Genomic DNA, 21,406 nt, shown 5'->3' on the forward strand with positions numbered 1-21,406 from the left:
TACACATTTTTGCCGCAATTTATGACAAAGACTATTAAATATGATAACTACGAAAAACTAGGTAAGTTACAATTTATAAACTATACATTGTTACGACACTCTTCGTAATTAGAACATGCGTCCCTCTTCTCCACTCTCCTCTCTGTTCTCTCTTTTTTCCTACGGCAGTATGCTTTAGTAATGAGTTGAACTGTACTTGTGTGGAGAAGAAGTTAAATTTGCTGATACTGTGGTAATAGAGAGGGGGGAAATGTGGAGAGATGGGAAATCGCAAAATCTTGAGGTGTCTATCCTATTTACAAAAAGTGTAGTTTGGCTTCAATGCAAACTGCATGTATTGTAATAAAAATATATTAAGAGAAATAATATTTTACAATAAACTGGTTTTAATACGAAAATTTGTGAATATGAAACAAAATAACATAATTTTTTTTTCAAGAATCAACATAATTTCTAAACAAAGGACAGATTGATTTGTTCGCTTTTCAAAATAAATCACAAAAAATATAATAAATATGACTTAATAAAATATACAAATGATATTAACTCTATTTTCTTGATCTAAGGCTATACCACTTTTTCTTTGGTTTTGGCTTCTCAACTTTCTTGAAAACATATCCAGGATCTAAAGTCAGGCTTTGATGTTTGGCAATCTAAAAAATATTTAAGATATTTTTCAGATTAAAACCATTAAAAAGGAACTTATTCATATAAGCCAAAGAAAATTGAAGCATGATTTTACATATATTTAAAAACATTTTTTGATATTTTTATGACTTAATTATCCCGTTAAGGATCATGATCATATATACATCATGATTCTTTTACAGGTTACGATATTATTTATGAGACGAGCCTTAACAACACCAGCAGCCCACAGACGTCATTTTAATTTGTAAAGTTTCATTTATTTTTTTAAACGACACCAGATGGCAGTTGCACTTTGTTATAATTTCAGATAATGTCACACAGAGGGTAGATCTTCAATATGGGCTTTATGGCTCCAGTTGTTTTTATATTTGTTTATTTATTTATTTATTTTGAACCGGAATTATCTATTTGTTTATTTATTTATTTTGAACCGGAATTATATATTTGTTTATTTATTTATTTTGAACCGGAATTATATATTTGTTTATTTATTTATTTTGAACCGGAATTATATATTTGTTTATTTATTTATTTTGAACCGGAATTATATATTTGTTTATTTATTTATTTTGAACCGGAATTATATATTTGTTTATTTAAATATTTTGAACCGGAATTATATATTTGTTTATTTATATATTTTTAATTTTTTTAAGCATAATATCCAGGACTAAAGAGAAGATATAGAAGGGCTGGTTCATTCCATACTCAAAGCTGAAGATACGATTCCCCACCCCATGACGTCACGCCACACACAGAAAATCAGATCTGGAGGATATGAAAACTTTGCTGCTTTCAGTAAGAAATGAGTTGAATAATCGACGCTTTTTTGATAATAGCTGTCAAACTTTATACAGCTAATAAATTATTTCTGTTCAAAGATATAGTATTCATACTTTTTCCTGGTATTCCTTATAGTATTAAAAAAAAAAAAAAACATTTTAAAGTTCGAAAAATATCTCAATGGTTGTCGTCATTGTTTTCTTATCATTTTCTAATTTTAGTTTTTAACTCTCTCTGTTAAGTAAACGAAAGTATTTATTTATTTGACACTTTTATAGTAACATTTTGTCCGATAATACTACGTTACTATAAAAGTGTCCTTATATTTTATTAATTGGGATGCCTAATTTTAATATATTTTCTTATTTATAATTGTAATAGAAATTTTTTTGCACGTATTATCACTAGGAAACAAAAATCTTAAAATACTAATTAATAAAAAAATAATCTTTGAGAATGTAATAATAGAAAACACTTGCTCATAAATATTTAAAATTAAGGCGTTATAATCAAAACACATAAATATTCTAAATAATGACATTAAAAAATATCTTATTAAATTGAAGAGTTTTTAAGCATTAATAAGTTTTATTTTTGAAGTTCAGTACTTTTTTTTTTTTTTTTTTTTTGATCTTATACATTTTTTTTCTTTTCTGTTTAAAGTTAGACAGTATCAATTTCAATGGCGAAATTAAAAGTTCTTAAACGTCTAAACAAAAAACATGTTAATATAATGCTTTTATTCACAGCAGGACAAATTTTTCCAGTACATTTTATAATTCATTTGATGCCGCCTTTATGCTTTCTGAAATAAAACATGGTAAATTGAGTTTTCTCATTTTGTGTTCATAATAATCCTTGTCGGTCGCTATCGCGCAAACTCATATTTGACTACCACTGTTAAATTTTTGCAATTGGATGAGAGGAAAATCTCCTCAATATAAATAAAAAATACCGAAAACAATGAATGTATAGAAATAAGTTTAAAAAAGATGCTAGTTACATGCGAAATAATTTATTTTTAAGGCGAGAAGTTCATGCTTCGCCACCGTGACGTCACTGACTGAAATCAGAAGATCGGAGCGGCACGAGTCTCTTCAAAGGAGTGACCTAAGGCCTGATAATATCTGTTAAAAAATTGTTGATGCATACAAATTTCATCTGATTGTGGCCGATGGGTGATAATGTGATTTTAATTCATTGAAACATTTCAAAAACTCGTGATATGAATTTTAATTTGTTTTCTTTAATTTACAGATTATTACCTACAGAGCCATCTGTCGAAACGAACTATAAACTCAGGAACTCTGAAGCAAAAAATGAACAAATGAATGCCCAGTATGAATTTCTTGCAAGATAGGTTTTTTTTTAATCTTTATTTTTAAGAGTCTTCCCTGTCATAAATATTTAATATTTTAAATATATATTTTCCTATTATAACTTCAGTCTAATTAGGGGTACGCTGTTTATGCATGTCCGCATTGCTGTGAATGCGATCTAACTTTCTTAACTGCATCAATTTCGACTTATAATAATGCTTTTTATTATTTCTTTAAAATGTAACGCATGTGTTCCTGATCAAAAACACATCCAAACTTTTATACACTTTGGAAGTAAATTAAAATTTAAAAAAAAGAAGGAGGTAGCCGTTCATATGACATTCTAATGCTATCGCAACAAAAATTTACCCTTGGTTTATTTTAAGATGACTAAAACTTAGTCATCTTAAAATGAACCTAGGGTAAATTTTTGTTGATCTTGCATTCATTAAAGCAAATTTATAGTTTTATTGACTTTGATAAGATGTTGTTCATTACTTTATATTTTTAAAAATGATAAAATGAAAAATGAATAATCAAAATTTCTTTCAATAATTTATTCAATAATTTTATAATTTTATTCCATAATTTTTTTTTTTAACTTCATATCAGTTTATAGGCATTTCAGAAAATAAGTGACGAAGAAAATTGTTAAAGCACGATTTGGCCAAGAACCAACAATGATCCAAGGTAGTTAAATGCTTTATTTAATGTTCGGAAAAATCATTCAATATAAATAAAAAAAATATTTATATTTAGACATTTTCCGATTAAGAAACTATTTTCATGTAATATTCTCATTTGTATCAATTTCAACTTATAATAATATTTTTTAATGTTTCATTAAGAGGAAACACAGTAAACAACACAGTAAAGTTTTTGAAAAAAATTTTAAAAAATTATTTTACTCGTATTTTTCGATAGACTTTTTTTCAAAATTTATGAACGAAAATATTGAATTGAGTTTCGTAAAATGCAAAAGTTTCAACATAACAAGTCGAGCTCGGTGTGCGACGCTTGGACGCGGTGTGCGACACAGGACGCGCTGTGACATGCATGAACTAATGAACTTATGCGTTCAGTTGATTAATGGATTTGCCTCACTCATATCAAATCATTTTAGTAAAAGCCTTAGTGGTTCAGGGGATAGAGTCCTCGCCTCCCAATAAAATAAACCTAGTTAAAAAAAAAACTTGTACATTTCTACAAAAAATAGACTGAAAACGTCATTAAAAAACTGTAGCTTGAAGAGAGAAACCGATAACAGATTTGAAATCAGCGATACGAAAGTATCTCCTTCCAATGAGGTGATCGGGGTTCGAATCCCAGCGATGGCTGGTCTATACGAATTCCACACCCCACTCGCACTAACCAAAGTGCTTACGTAAAATATCGCCAGTGGTAGATGGATCATGGGTTAGAGTCCCCTTGCGGTCAGGATAACTTAGGGTGGTTTTCGTGGTTTTCCTTTCCATTTAACACAAATGCGTCTTTGTTTTATCCAAAAGTCCGCCACGAAGGCAGATTTTCTCCCAATACTTGATCCAAAAGTTCCCTTGAGGGCTATGGTGTTGAATATTGGTAGTCGTAAATCCTAAAATAGGGTCGGCTGTTCAACGACGGTAATATATTTATAAATCCAAAACCTTTTAGTAAAACACTATCATTTTTACTATTTTATAGAATTTTTTTTCTAAAATTATTTAAGAATAAGAATTAATAGTATTCTTAATATAAATGGTTTAAATTACAACTTATTTAGCTGTGATAATTTTATTGAAGGCTTCAAGAGGTCATTTGTTTCGTTTTCTAGGGACGGTAGGTCGGTACTTAATTTACGTCGCACTAGAGCAGCACATTGGCGACCGCCTGGGAAACATCCTTGAGGATGATCCGAAGACGTGCCATTGCAATTTTGATCCTGTGCAATGGGGATGGCTCCCCTGGTTTGGGAGCTCGACGACCTGTGATCGAAGACGAACACTTTAAGGTAGAGCAGTTAACGAGGACTGATACCGCGTTCCCTCGGTCCCTACGCAGGCTGATCAAAGTGATCACCCACCCACTTACTGACCGCAGCCAGTGATGCTTGACTTCGATGTTCTACTGGGAACCTCGTATTTACGATCAGTTACGACTGCTGGACTGTTTTATAGGGACAGTTTTGGAAGAATTAGAAACAAATGTGGCCCAAACAAATTTACAAAATAAAGATAACCGCAGAATTTTGATTAGCATTTGCGAAATCTAAAAGTAATGCAGAAATAGCATCTTATTGACCTGGTATTGATGTATTATAGTTGGAGGCAAAATTTTATATATTTAGATGGATTATTGATTACAAAATTTTAACGTTATTTACTCGAAATTATGTTTCTCTTACTCGCTGTATCTGCAATTAGCTCAGTTTTCAACCAATGTAATCACCAATAAGAAAAAAAATGGACCACCCAAAATAACTGTTGATTTAATGATCTGATCTTCACGTTCTAGGACTCAGTTTTAATGGTTCAAAGGGGTGACTTCACATAGTTTAATTAAATTGTGCAGCCGATATTTTAAGTTACGAAACCATGCACACAAAATTACTTTCTCTCAATAAACATACCATTTTTTTTGATGGATATGGATTTCTGACCCCAAAAATCGGTTAAATAGTTCATGAGAAATTGAATTTCAAAAATTTCGGATATTCCAAATTCGAGGTGGTTCGTTCTTGTTTTGCGCGCTGTACTTTAATATAATTTTTGTCGCATGAAGGGACTTTTAAATTAGGTTGACTTGTTTTGAGTAATCTAGAAAATTGTAACTTACTTCGTGTCACTTTTTCGAACTTTTTTTTTAGAAACACCCCCATTTTGTGAAACTAAAAATTATTTTTTTAACATCCTGAGTGCAAAGAAAATTAAATTCAAGTAATTTGAAAATATCAAAACGGAATTAAATTTGAATGATTTTTTTAACTCGAATAATTTCAGAAATAAGTTATAAACATTGTATAATATAAACGTTAATTTTTTAGTATTTTATTACTCGTTAAAATGAAGATTAAAATATATATGATAGGATAAAATGTATTAAGTTTAGTTTATCATAATAGTTGCAAAATTCATTAAAATAAACCTTTTTTACAGGCTTTTACTGTGATGTTCCTCCATACGGAAAAGTGTTTGAAAACCCAGTAAATTGACGATGGAAATTGAGCGAGACTAAAAAATCATGTAAGTTAAAAACTATAATAAGAAAAAAAGTTAAAAAAAGAGAGAAGAAAAAAAGAAAAAGTTTGAAGAAGTGGAGTAATAGAAGCCAAAATCTTCCATTGTAGCGCCAAGCAATAAGTAGGATTAGGTAATATTTCATTAAAATGTTACGCATGTTTTTTTTTTAAATCAAAAACACACCCATACTTCAACAGCATACTTCGAAAATGATTAATGAAACAAAATTACAAAAAAATAACCTTTCAGATGACCTTTTAATGTTATCGCAACTCATAATTTTATTTATTTCAAAATGAGCGTTAGATTTAAGCTGCCTCTAGTAGGTATTTATTAAAGCAAAATTATCATCCTATCAACATTAATAGGACGTTATTCATTGCTTTAAGTCTTTAAAGATGATAAAATGGAAATTATGTCAAATTTTTATTCAATAAATCGTTTTTGTATTAAATTTTATATTAGTTTAGAAGTTTTTAGAAAATATTTGTCAAAGCACGATTTGGCCTAGAACCAACAATGATACTAGGTAGTTAAATGCTTTATTTAATGTTCGGAAGATTCATTAAATATAAATAAAAAAAATATTTATATTTAGACATTCTCCGATTAAAAAGAAGCCCCCATTTTCATATAATTTTCTTACTTGTAGCAATTTAAATTTATACTAAAAAAGCTCGTTAACATTTATTTAATATTTTACACTTGTATTCTTGATCAATAGCACAGCTAGTTTCAGAATTTGTTAATAAAAGAAAGCAGTTCAGGTGATTAAATTAAGTTATTACAGCTGATAATTCTATTTATCTCAAAATGAACTTACAAGCTTTTCAGAAAATAATTGTCAGAACACGATTTGGCCTAGAACCAACAATGATCCTAGGTAGTTAAATGCTTTATTTAATTTTCGGATGATTCAGTAAATATAAATAAAAGAAATTATTTATATTTAGATGTTTTCCGATTTGAAAAACTAATGTTTTCAAGTTGACCAATGTTCTGCTGTTCTCATATAAAAATAAAAGATTATTAAGATTTTTGCTTGTAAATTTATTTTGCAAATTTTGAAAGCATAAATCTTAAGTAATGATGAAGGCAATGGTTAAATTAAAAAAAAAATAGAAAATATAATGACACAAAAAATTTATAATCTTGTACTTGTTTTTAGCATTTAAATGTGCTTTAGACATCATGTATTTCAAAATCTCAGCTGCTGAATAAAAATCTCATAAAATAATAAAAATCTCATAATAGCTTACAGTATTTTCTACTTAATGTTTGTTTCAGATAATTATGATAGGATATTAGTTTTAAACTTGGATAAAAATAAAATTAGAAAACATTACAAATAAAAAAAAAATATCTGACAAACCATTAGTGACTAATAAACACGCTAAAATCTGTTCAAAAAGTTTAAAATTAACAACTCTTTCCAGCACATTTCTTCCAGCTTATTATTGAAAGTGAATGCAATGACTTTTTCTGCTTTAATTAGGAATAATTTGAAATGGTGGTAGTTTTGATTGAATAAGATAGATTCTATTGAATAGAAGATTGAATAGATTTTTTATTTTATATTTCCAATGGCAACGGAAATTGACAAACTCTTATAAGATTAACAAAGAACAGAAATTGAGAAAATAACACTCTAAGTGAAAAAAGTCAATGTCCCAACAGCAGATGTCGAGCTTTCTAGTATCGCTTCACCAAGATTAGACCCCCACGCAGAGATTAACCCCAAGATTTGCCCTTACTGCATCCCAACAAATGGTTCCTGTACATGATTACGTCTCTTCCACAAAGATGTCAATTCGTGAAAATATCAATTCGGTGAAGATTAAAATTTCTATACAATTTGGAAACACATTCTATTTAATAGTAAGACTCTCTATTGCGTCAAATATTAACGATAAAAAAATAAGAAATTTAAAACTCGTAGCACTTTCGCATTTATACGACCACAGAAAGATAAAGAATTTACACTAGCTTTCTGCAATCTTAGAAAAATTTTGAAAGTGGTTTTTAAAGCTATTTCATTAACTCTATTCTATTCATTAGCTATTCATTAACAAATAACTTTTTATTGCCACTAATATAAATAATTCATGAGATATTTAGTACTACAAAAAGACTAAAAAAGAAAATGAAGTTGTTAATATAGCGACGAATTTGCTGTAGCCTTCATAAAATTTTGCCAACCATTTTTTTACATTTTAGTCTACGACAGTCGAAATATTAAGGGAACTGGAAAGTAATGCAGTTTCTGTGCATTTTATATTTGTTATCAAAATTTTATTTTTATTCAATAATATATTCACCCTCGTTAGCAACAACTTTTCAATGCCGGATCGAAAATGAATCAAAAAAGATGAATTAATTCTTAAGACTAACGAATATTTAATGAGCCGAAACGGCATTACTTTCCGGTCCTCCTAATAGATAAATAAATAAAAAAGAATTGAGTGTCTACCACTTCTAAGATATTTAATCGCCAGTGGCATCCTTGATTTTATAATTGATGATTATTTCAAGAATAGGAAAATAATGGAAGATATTACACTTACCATTGCAGGGTTTACTTCGTCGGTAGAAATTGTACCTGAAAGGAAAAATAATTGTTAAAAAAATGAAGAGATTCACAAACATTTATCGCGTCCTAATTTAACTAATTTTCTGAAATAGAAAGCAAATAAAACGTGAAATGCTTCGCATGGTATTAAAAAGTGTTATGCAAAAATTTTACGCTGATAATTTCAACAGTTTCGTTCACTTTCTGTACTTTATTGGCACATTTCAAATAAGACAGATAAGGCGTTCTAAGTAGGATAGATGAAACTCAATTTTATCAGAACCGTTTGTGATAAGTCAAGAGGCTAATCACGATGTGAAGAAAGCAGATTCTTCCTAACGGCCATCGTTTATATTCTTCAATGATAAATAAACAACTGATACAGATGAGAGAAGGCTCTAAAAGATGAGAGAAAGCTTACACACTGTAGAAATGCTATGTATTGTTGCGAATATAATTTTAGAATACTCAAGAAAAAAAATTAAGGAACTATTTTATGTATTATATTGAAAAACTAGTTCATAGCACATGCATTTGGATGCAATACCATTTACACATCATATAATATCATTTATGCATTTATAACAAAAGTTACAAAGATAATAACTTTTTTCACGTTTCTCGCACAAAAATCAAATGTCTAAATTTTTATTTTATAATAAAGATCAAAGTCTAATAATTCTAATCCATTTATTTTTATTTTTGCTGCATAAGAAGAATTTTCATAATTTTCAAGCACTCTTTGTATTACTGAACTTTGCTATCTGTTCTTCTTGGCGACTTTTTTTTTTCAAAACAGAAAGTTTTAACAGGAAAGAACCACTTTCTCCAACAATATCTTCTGCAATGAAAATGAATTTCGGTATGTCCCTTACATTTTTCAAATTTAATTTAAAGAGAATTTTTGCTTAAATATTTATTTACAGAATTTGCGTTTTTTTCTCATTTGAAAAAAAAAGCATTTTAACGCTATATTTCAAGCACTCTTTGTATTACTGAACTTTGCTATCTGTTCTTCTTGGCGACTTTTTTTTTTTTCGAAACAGAAAGTTTTAACAGGAAAGTACCACTTTCTCCAACAAGATCTTCTGCAATGAAAATGAATTTCGGTATGTCCCTTATACTTTTTCAATTTTATTTAAAGAGAATTTTTGCCTAAATATTTATTTGAAAAATTTGCGTTTTTTTCTCATTCGAAAAAACAAAGCATTTTAACGCTATTTTTTAAACTAAAGTCTCGTACACAACCGAATGTTTTGATGTACTTCAAAACAATAATCTATTTATCATCGTAATATCGTGTTCAGTTCTGTGTTTACAACTCTTATTTTATACAAATACACACACACATTGGTCCTGCCTAATTCGGATGGGGGAATTTCAAATCAGAAATTAATTTTGAACCTAGAGCTACAGTTTTTTTTAGTCTATGACATTTGACATTTTTAGACATCATAAATTGACATTTTTAGTTTAATTTTTGTCGAAATGTAAAAAATTAAAAACGTTATATATGGATGGGGGGGGGGGAGGACACGTAAATCTTGCAACAAACTTTCTAAGGAATCTAAGTATGAAGACTGAATTAAACAAAAATGAAGTCCAGAATTTAAGTAAAATAAGTCAAAATAGAACAGCGTTATAAGCAGCTAAAACCCTAATTGTCTTAGGTACACAAACTTAAATATAAATGTGAGAATTTAAATAAAACTGAACAAATTTTAAAGATACGCATGTTGGCACAAACAGTACTTCAGGAGACACACTGTCATGCTAACATACTAGCCAGTGGTTTACCAAAAACTAAATTGTGATCGCTGGATATTACAGGTATTGTATTATTTTCTTATTTTGTTTTCTATTTTCTTTTGCCTCGGGACATAGTCAGTTTTTTGTTTAACCACTGACTACAGAAATGTTTCAACATGTTAGCATGACAGTGAATGAACCCTAATGAAGTACTGTTACTGCTAACATGCGTATCTTAAAAATTTGTTTGGTTTTTGTGTAAATTCTCCCATTATATATTTAAACTTCTAGGGAAGTCAGCGCACATCATCAAGATTAATTTTACTTTGGAATTCATGCCCGGAAATGTTGTCGTACGCGACTAGGGGCTCCTCCCTATAACAATCTTTTCCAGAAGGACAAGAAAAATTAGTTCATAAAAGAAAGCTCCCCAAGCTGCGTAGGATGGCATTTCCGTTTTTAATCCTGAAGATTATCCTTAAATTTCAGCTAAAGAATTATGAAATATTTTAGAAATGTTTTTGGTGAAATATTTTTTTAAAAAATAATTTACCAGTTATTAAAACATACATCAAGGTCTGTCAAAATTCAAGTTTTTATGAATTAATTAAAGAAAGAATGAAAAACTTCAGCTATTTCAAATTTTCTTTAGAAAAATACATAAAACTTAGCAACTATGACACTGTTTTTAGTTTATTTTATAACCGTAGTTGAAAAGCCAACTCAATCTTGAGTTCACGAATACTGATATTCAACTCCATAGCATTGTAAATTTGAACCGAATCCAGAAGACAAGGGAACTCCTGGATCAAGTATTGGGTAGTGGAATTTTTACGGGAACTAACCCGCTATTGCGTTGCAGGAGGAGGAAAACCTCGAAAACCTTCCACGGCAAGGGGTCCATCCATGGGGTTTAATCCATGATCCGTCTACCACGGAGGATATTTTAGGTCAGCACTGTGGTCGGTGTGAGCAGGGTGTGTAATTCGTATCGACCAGCCATCGCTGGGATTCGAACCAGGGTTACCTCATTGGAAGGAGATGCTTTCATAACGTTGATTCCAAATCTACGATCGGTTTCTCTCTCCAAGCTACAATTTTTTAATAACATTTTTAAACTATTTTCTGTCAAATTGAGCAAGTTTAAAAACGTTTTATACAACAGGAGGTCGCGTAAATGTTGCAACAAGCTTTTAGGGGAGTTAAGGCACATCACAAGGATTAAAACTGCGTAGGAAGCCATGTTCGGAAATGTCCTTATACGCTGCTAGGGGCATTTTCCTATCATGAACTGTTTCTTCGTGTGCTTTCTTTGTGTGTTTCCGCATTTTTTGGCATTTCCGGGTACGGGTTATTATGCAATTTTAATCCTGATGATATGCCCTAACTCCCCTAGAAGAAGGCGCTACAATCCTAGAACATTTACGCGATTTCCAGTTATATATAACGCTTTTAAAACTTGTACATATGGACAAAAAATAGTCTAAAAATGCCATTTAAAAAAAATCCGCTGCTTTAGGAACAAAGCTAATTTAAATTTCAAATCCCCTCACTCGAATCAGGCAAGATCGAATGTTTGTATAAATGCAACCAGAAGTTTGTTCCCCAATGTAATCAATCTATATCTGTGTTTCACCGACATTGGTGAAACAGAGTAAACATGAATACTCAAAACGTTATTTCAGTATACTGTTGCTTTTTGACATACCGACTAGATCTCTAAGAAATGTTTTTATGATTCGTAGTTTTCATATTGTTTATTACAATCATATTTCCTATAAAAAGGTTTATTTACAACTACCTCGGGGAGTAGGGTGAGGATTAGTGTAGGAGTGTTGTTTATTACAATCCTATAAATAAAAAGGTTTATTTACAACTACCTCGGGGAGTAGGGTGAGGATAAGGCTGAGGGCTAGCTGTTTTTGCTTTTCTCGGTGAAATAGATATCCCACAATTACAAATTGATAATTTGTTAGCTACAAATCGTTTGCGGTCGCCCCCTTTTACATGGTGGACGCTAGAGGAAGGGGGGTTTCAACGGCGAGAGGACCACTCGTCTGGTCAGCAGATGGGGGAGATAAGGAGTTGACCCCGTTCGAGGAGTCTGTCGAGGCACACGTAGGCACAAGCCATTTTACATGCAGAAAGGTAGACCCCCTGGAATGCTGTGGTCAATGGCACGTGGCATCCATGTCTAATTGGTTGATATCCATGTCTAATGAGGGAGGGCTTTCCTTCAACTTTGCGAGGTAGTTCTCTCCGTTAGTGTAGGAGTGTTGTTTATTACAATCCTATAAATAAAAAGGTTTATTTACAACTACCTCGGGGAGTAGGGTGAGGATTAGTGTAGGAGTGTTGTTTATTACAATCCTATAAATAAAAAGGTTTATTTACAACTACCTCGGGGAGTAGGGTGAGGATTAGTGTAGGAGTGTTGTTTATTACAATCCTATAAATAAAAAGGTTTATTTACAACTACCTCGGGGAGTAGGGTGAGGATTAGTGTAGGAGTGTTGTTTATTACAATCCTATAAATAAAAAGGTTTATTTACAACTACCTCGGGGAGTAGGGTGAGGATTAGTGTAGGAGTGTTGTTCATCTTCAGATGAGGCCAAATCAGGTATTCTTTCATCTCTTAAAGTTGATAAACTTGAAGTTGAACCAGCAACCGCTATTAAAAGCAATGGTTTAAAAACAATGGTTAATGGTTAAGTAAATAAATGTTAATATTAAAATATAGTGATAGAAATAATTGTGTTTCTTTGTTTCTAAAAATTAGACTTTCTTAACTTATATCTTAATTAGGTATTTACAGTAACAGGTGGAGAAATGTTTTTAAAATTTTGCTTCTATTATAGTTGGCGCAACAAGAATACTGCTATGCAATTGATGAAACAACAGAAGAGCTTCACGATGGATTTTGTGAAAAGTTACTTGACAGCGATTTTCTTTCTATTGCTAATGCTACAAACGCTAAAATAGAATTTCAAAAAACTCATTTAACAAATTCAGATAAAAGAAAAAAATTGAGAAAAAAGAACCCGAATTTCGCTTCCATTATAGTTGATGCAACTAGAATACAGCTGTGCAATTGAAAAAACAACGTAAGTGCTTTACGATAGATTTTCAGTAATTCGAGTGATCAAAATATCAGTAAGTTTTTCCGAAGCACTTTGGTAATGGTTTTGTTAAATGCAATACAATATTTTTTTTTTACTCTATAACGATTTTTTTGACCATATGTTTAGCAGTAAATGAGGTTAAATTTGGAAATTTCACTATGTTATCTTTGAGAATTTTATAAAACGGATTTTCAGTTCTGTAATTATATCTAAATGTGCAGTAAAGTGTCGTGGTGGTGCCATCTGTTGGAAGAGTAACGAAAGTTACTGAATGCGAATTAAATTAAATAATATTTATTTCTTTTTCTTTTATTTCAAAAAATTAGAAAAAAACACGAGTTTAAAGATAAGTAAATTGAAGTATGCAGGTTATTACTTTCCAGTTTTAATTGTACTTTTACTGTGATAAATTGTTGAGCCTGAGAAAGATCCAAAACTATAATTTTGAAAACTAAACATTTCGATAAACTGTTGTCATACGAACAGAAAGAATTACCATAAGAATATTTTCAATACCGTACATGTTGACTTAACAAACCAAAATTACGCTTTTTTTTAAAAAAAATTTTTTTTTTCAAGAAATGTCATTACCAAACAGAACGGTAATTTTGTAAAATTTATTTTTCCGTGTGCAGTAATGTCTTAATGTGAAAAAGTCTCAATTATTAATCTCAATTATTTTGTCGCTTACATTGATTTTTCTATGGTACGGTAAAACAAATATATTAAAAAAAGTTTTAGTTTAGAAATATGTTAAAGATAATATCCTTTCCGTTAAGAGAGTTTCAGTTTAAAAATCATATCTTTTACTTTTAAAATAGAGTATGATAATATAAAGTAAGAAATAAATATAGTAAGAATAGAGTAAGAAATAAAATAGCGGATTGAAATAAAATAGAGGATTGGAATGAGCAAGAGGAAATAAAATAGAGGATAATAGAGAATTAAAATAGAAGATAAATCAAAATTATACATTTCCAATTTTGACCCACAACAAAATTTTATATAGATAAATCGATAAATTCTGTAGATTGAATATATCTAGGGAAGGAAATAAAGTTTTTGTGTATCATTTTATTTTATTCAAATTCTTTTGTTTGTTGTTATTTTTATTATTTATTTGTTGTTACCAAATATCACTGAGATTTCTGAAAGAAATTTTAGTGAACGAGGTATGTTTTTTCTGTTAGTGTTTTAAAATGTTCATTAAATTTATACATTTAGTGGTAAGGAAAATGTATAACAATTTGTATATGAGAGAGTTTATTGACATGCCAGTTTTTTTTTTATGTTCCTTAAGGTTTTGTCGATTAAATTCCGTACTTTTAGAAACTTAAATCAAACAAGAGAAGAAACTACCAAATTATTGGAAGATGGGATTTTATATTAAATAACTTTACGATAAAGAATCTAAAATATTTAAAAAATTGTCCAAATTGTAAAAATACTGAATAAATTATTTTATTTATTCACCATTAAATAGATATATGAATTTATGTATTTAATGGTAAGGAAATACATAACGATTTCTACGTGACTGTTTTCATGACTATTTTTTTTAAAGGTTCTTTAGGGTTTTGTAGATTAAATTCCGTGTTTTTAAAAACTTTAACTCTTCAAACGGGAGAGCAAGCTACAAAACTATTGGAAGATACAATTTTACATTAAAAAAAATTACAAAAAATAATCTAAAATATTTGAAAATTGCCCAAATTTCAAAAATAAATTTTTTTTGGTGAAAAAAATTTGGTAAGAAGAGAGTTTAATTTATGGGAGAAAAAGAAATTGTTATGATCTTACAAGGAGAGGCAATGGAAATTCTAGGGAAATTCACTTACGGATAAAATTTGGTATATTAGTAATATACTTTAAGGGTGCTAATATTTTGAATCTAGTCCTCTATTTCCGAGAAAAATCCATTTAAAAATTCAATCATATTTTATATTCTAATTAATTCTTCACTTCGATAACGGAGCAGTGGTCTAAAAGCAGAGAACCAGCCTAACAGCAAAACGGTGAGAAACGTGCAGTGGAACTGTTTTTTTTTTTTTTTTTTTTTTCCTAATAAAGTTTTTAGTTTTATTTTATCGTTTACAAGTAATTTAAATTACTATAGAAATACAATTTTTAATAAAATTGAAATGGTTTGAGTGATAATATTTAAAAAAACGTGCTTACAATGGGAAAATAGTTAGATTTTTGTTACTTAATTTAATAATAAATTTTTATGAATTTTTATTATAATTTGGAAAAAAAAATTAATCGTGAAAAAAATTAAAACAAAAAATTACTTGGCATCATTCACAAGTATTAGATATAATTGTTCACATGAACAGCGTCTATGAAGTTGATCTGTTGAAAAACATATTTCATTAACGTTCAAAAAGATTCGTCAATCTGTTGATAATTTAAATACCTTTTACAAAACATTAGCGATGAACAGTTGTTTTTATTTTAGTCTAGTATTCACGTGAATTTATTTTTTGATTTCATTCAATTAAGTATTCAGAATTCTGTAAACACTTTATTAGATTTTTCCTTGACGATAAAAACACCATAAGATTTTTGTAGATCAATGAATTTTAGATAAGCCATTATAAAATCTAACTTTTTAATTTCTCTAACCTTTCATTTATAAACATTATTATTCTTATCAATATTTAATTATGAAAGATTTAATTATTTCTATAATTCAAATGTCAATAATATCTAATAACTAAAAAAATACAACGAAAACTAAATTATATTTAAATTAATATAATTTTTAAAAATATCTATTCTTACTCTTAAATGTAAAGGAAAAAAATAAACGAATAAAGTTTTAAAAAAAATACTCTAATTTAAAATTCAAGTAATATTTAAAAATCAAAGAACTCCAACTCGTATTTAGGCAGGTAACTTGCCTCTCTCTCTCTCTCTCTCTCTCTCTCTCTCTCTCTCTCTCTATATATATATATATATATATATATATATATATATATATATATATATATATATATATATAATTTTGAATGCTATTAGAACTTTATAAGTTAGTTACACTTACGGGTAGACATAAAATTTTTAAATGAAAGATCTATTGTGTAAAATATTTACCGGTCACATAGCTGGAAGTATTTGATACTGATGATCTTGCTGATGCTGAATCATGATCGTACGACTCAGCAGAAAAAGATTGACGTGCTTCGGCAAATGGATCGTCGTAGAAAGACTCTCCTACACTTTTTACTTCAAAAACATTCGACAATCGAAATTCATCGGGTTTAATTTTCTCTTCTTCTGATGAGGAACCAAATTTGTTATCTCCATCTTCTAAATGTTCTTTGCTTTTAATCTTTTGAAGAGGTTTTTTGAACCAATTTTCTTCTGTTGATGATTTACGTTGATCATCATCAGATATTCCTGTGCTTAAATACTGTTCTTTGTGTTTCTTCCTTTCAACAGGCTTTTTGTACCAATTATCTTCCGTTGATGATTTACGCTGTTCACTAGCAGATACTCCAGCACCAATAAAGTGTTCTTTGCTCTTTTTCCTTTCAACAGGCCTTTTAAACCAACTGTCTTCAATCGATGATTTTCTTCGATCTTCATCTGACATTCCTACACCATGACTATCTTCTGATAACGTTCGTAATCGGAATTGATCATCAATTATTGATTCATCATCTTCTTCTGTCTGATATAATGAGTTACGACCAACATTTGCGTACAGCTGGCTTTCTTCTACGTCTACATCATCGTATCTCTCATACCGATCCTCTTCATAAGCGGGAGGTGCTTGTTTTTGTCCCTTGGACCTACTATAACTAGTTTGGTCATATGCAGTCGTTAATTGCCTATTTGGTGGCAAAGATGCTGCGTATTTGATTTTCTGCATCCATTCTTGTCTCTTAATGTCGCTTAAAGCTTCAAATAAAAAGGCTGATCTGTCAGATACTTCAAGTCTGAAAACATACTTCTTTTTGTGATAGTCTGATGGTATGAAACAATTGGCTTTTAATATGTTTACGGGTGGACTTGCAGCTTTACTGTTTTGGAACATTTTTTTATCTTTGAAAAAACAGAGCAACTGTCCACACAAAACTGTGTAGTAACTTTTCCACTGTCTCATTGTTGAGCGTTTGCCTCCACTTAGTACTTCTTGTTTGCGAGCAAGGAATCCTTCTGCTGTTGTAGGTGGTAATTCTTTAGGTGGCACATACGTCGGTGGTTCCTCCACAATTTCTAAAATAAAAATAAAAACATTTATAAAATAAATATAATAATTTGAATACAGACAAATTACGCTCCCATAAAAAATTGGTTCAAATTTGATCCAAAATGTCAGTACTTTTAAACATAACAAGAGGCAAACTTGATGCAAACTAAAAAAAAAAAAAGAAGGTTAAAATTAACCACTTTCCCGGTCAAGTTGAACCATAGTATCGTGTAAGCAAGTTGAGAAACGATTTTTCTTAAACTTAGTCTAACTTGACAGGTGACCAGCAGTGACAATCTGTATCTTTAGCTTCGGAGTTTTAGCGCACCCTTTAACAATTGATTCATCTTGTATTGCTCTCCATCAAGCCTGACTTGGGGCCTTGGGCCAACGAGTCCACAATTGTTTGGTGTCCTCTTGCTGTAGCAGCTACTGCCACGCTCCTGACATTATCTACGAGCCGCAACTTCAATTTTACACGAGGCCTGATATCAGGTTTATGACGTCACAAACTGAACGAAAACCTGATTTTCGACATACGATTCTCCTCAGATTTCAGACAAGCGTTGTCATAAAAAACAACAACTTCGAATCAGGCCAGAATTAAGGTTCGAGATGATTTGCTTTTTGCGCTCACGTGTTTTTTTTCCCTTGCTAATCTTCGCAAGGTGGGTTTCTTAACATCAGGAATTGTGTAAATTTGGCAAGCATTTTTCAAGTTCGTGACGTCAGAAACCTGTTTTCAGACGTCTTCTTTTAGTCTTCGTGTGAGAGCCTGGGGCGAGGCTTGATTGATCATAAGAAAAATGATAATATGGTTAAACATGAAACTAAATTAAGATTGTTGTAATTTTAAATAATATTATGGTTCAACATGCTTCAAAATTTCAAATTGTATAGTGCCCTTAAAAATATGTCTTATGCCAATATTAAAACAATGTACCTGGTATTATAGATTCTCTTTTCCCAATGACAGGTGTTCTGGGTAATACAGAACCAGGTCTTTCTCTGAGGGATCTTCTACTTCCTATTCGAGTAAATTTAGGTTCCTCTGATAATGAGTTCTCAAAATTCAAATAATCACCATCGTAGTCAATTTCACTCACTCCTGTTGGCACACGTTCTTTTTGCCGTTCCTGGAAATAAAAATAGAGTAGTCATTTCTAATTGCATATACGAAGCGTCTTTTAACCCATTTTATCTATCTATCTATCTATCTATCTATCTATCTATATATATATATATATATATATATATATATATATATATTTGGATCTAAAGTCAAAGCTCCGTCTTTTAATTAAAATGTTATTACTTATTTATTCTAACGTAAAATTAAATTGGAAGCTGTGAAAAATTATTAATCTACTTCATAAAAAATTTGAAGAATTTTTTTCTTTTTTGAAAAATAAAAGTGCCGGAAGAAAAGCTACTTAGTGCATTTTATAAAATGATATTTCAGATGTTAATTTGGAGGGTGAATAAGTATTATTATATTAAAACAGAACAAAAAATACAATTTCTGAGAAAAAAATCATTTAAAAAAAAAAATAGAATCTAATTACTTTTTCAGTGTAGGTAAAACGTGTAGCTTTGTGGATTCAATAAAAATGTATTATGAATGTAGAAAGTAAAATATACCTCTAAAAGTCTCTCTTCTTCTTTACGTCTGATTTCTTCCAGTCTTTGCTGTTCTTCTTTCTTTTCTTCTTCAATTCGTTTCTTTTCTCTTTCTACTTCATCCTCAGATGCTTTTCTTTCAACCTGAAAATCACGATCAAAAAATGATTTTAAAAAATTGAAATGAATTTTTAAAACAAAAAAATAATTTTAATAAAAAAAATAATATAAATTTTAGATTTTTCAATTCTATCTGTGGAAATTTCTAAGGCAGAGTGATCAGCCATTTCAAGTAGGAGTTCCTCTTATGTCATTACATTCATGATACATGTGCTGATGAAAGAATTAATGTATGCATGATATCCACAACTAAACTAAGGGACATACATAAAGGACAATGGCGTGGTGGTTAGGGCTCTAAGAACCATCTCGTTATACCGGAGTTCGATCCCCGGTTGCGAGTTAAAGCCCCCCCCCCCTTCTCTGCTTCAGACTGATAAGTACCAGCTTGTCTGAGAAGTATAGATGGCCGTCATATGCCGTTTGTCGCAAAATTGTGTAGACCGACAAAATAGCTGTTTGCGGGATTGTTTCGTTATGTATTGGAAGAAAATATGTCCTAGTACCTAATAAGAAAAAAATCATAAGAAAATATCGTCAAATACAAGTTACCAATCTTTATATTAAAAGCGAAATCCTTATTTCTTTGGAAAATCTTGGGTAGTTGCCGAGGGATCAATTAAATGATAACTTTAGATTGAAGACCAATCCAGAAACGATTGGTAATTACCAGGACGCATAGGCCATCACGTTAACAGATATATACAAACGTTAATTTCTTTTGGCTTAACTGATTTCACTTAACGTTAATTTCTAATTTTGATTGTAATTGTCTCCGAATTATTCCAAAAAGTTTTTTTCAAGTCATTTTGTCTTCTTTCTGCTTATTGATTTAATTTTGCGTTAAGTTAGATTTTTAATTGCGTTTTTTTTATTCTAAAATATTTTGCCATGTTTTTTAGACTTATGTTTTAACTTAATTAACTTGTAAATATTTGTACATAATTCTTGTAAATATTTGTACATAATTCTTGTAAATATTTGATTGTTTACTTTTGTATTATTTTCTCGAATTTTTTGTATTTTATAATTCAACTTATGTTTAAACATTGTGATTTAATATTTAATATCTTACTTAACTATTTATTGTTACCTGATACATTTCACATATTTATTCCCTCATTTTACAAATTGTTTATTATATGTCTATTATTTCCGACAAATCAGTTAATGTGGCTTCGTGGTTCTGTACCGAGTTGCCTATTTCCAACGTTCTAGCGTACGAACCTTTTATTCAGGCACTGGTACAGTGACAGTTAGCAGCAGATGAGTATTTCTTTAAGAAAAAAGTAATTAATTTTTTTTTTTAAATTAGCATTTTTTTCAAGCTTCAAAACAACTATTCATTCTGTTTTAATGTTTTTCCCCATTGCTTGCAAATATTAAAATCACGCTTGCCCTCTGAGTTTTAGTGAGATAAATATTTCTTTCTGAATATTAAATGTAATAATTAATATTAGGTATATTTTAACATTAAGTTAGTTAAACTTTTTTGGGGGGATCTAAGTTAAGAAATGCACTTGAACTAAACGTTAAAAAGGTAATTTTCATGTTAAAATATAAAAGACGGTTCGGTTTTAGAGTTCATTTTGAAACACGAAATTGTTGCACAGATAAATAATAACGAAAATAATGGCTTAATAATTGATTAAAAGCATTATTTAATGTATGTTTTAAGCAAAAATAGTTTTCATATCCAGATTTGAGACGCAGTAATTTAAATCTATATGAATCATTCAGTTTTAATTTATTTTTTGTCAGAGAATTTATTTTTAATCATGTTTTAAAAAAGTTTAAATATGTTTTGGGAAAACTCAAGTGTAGATAAAAATCTTTTAAATTTGGAAAGCTTACGCCAATCTTGAGTAACGAGCCATATGGAATCCTTTACATTGTATGAATAATTTTACATTGTATGAATCAAACAGAATCAGGATCAGTCGCCAAAAGCTAATTAATGTAGCCATATGAACTAACTAAAGTTATAGACTAATGCGACGTTATCTTTCAAACTAAACTTTTATGATTTGATATAAGTATTAAAGCAGTCAGCCTG

The 21,406-nt window shown here is 29.9% G+C and overlaps 1 protein-coding gene across 1 annotated transcript in view; it reads right to left on the reverse strand.

Moving 5' to 3' along the window:
* Positions 1-368: 368 nt before the first annotated feature.
* Positions 369-21,406, reverse strand: part of LOC107454829 (spectrin beta chain, non-erythrocytic 5) — a 183,503-nt gene continuing 162,465 nt past the window's right edge. The window contains exons 72-77 of the mRNA XM_087155893.1: positions 19,252-19,374; positions 18,554-18,746; positions 16,509-17,636; positions 12,845-12,961; positions 8,536-8,570; positions 369-653 (exon numbers count right to left, since the gene is read on the reverse strand). Of these exons, the coding sequence (XP_087012019.1) occupies positions 549-653; positions 8,536-8,570; positions 12,845-12,961; positions 16,509-17,636; positions 18,554-18,746; positions 19,252-19,374 (1,701 nt within the window). The 3' untranslated portion in view covers positions 369-548. The remainder of the gene's footprint in view (positions 654-8,535; positions 8,571-12,844; positions 12,962-16,508; positions 17,637-18,553; positions 18,747-19,251; positions 19,375-21,406) is intronic.

This window comes from Parasteatoda tepidariorum, chromosome 12 (assembly GCF_982258835.1).
Source record: "Parasteatoda tepidariorum strain Cologne lab strain chromosome 12, Ptep-v5.0, whole genome shotgun sequence".
Taxonomy (NCBI): domain Eukaryota; kingdom Metazoa; phylum Arthropoda; class Arachnida; order Araneae; family Theridiidae; genus Parasteatoda; species Parasteatoda tepidariorum.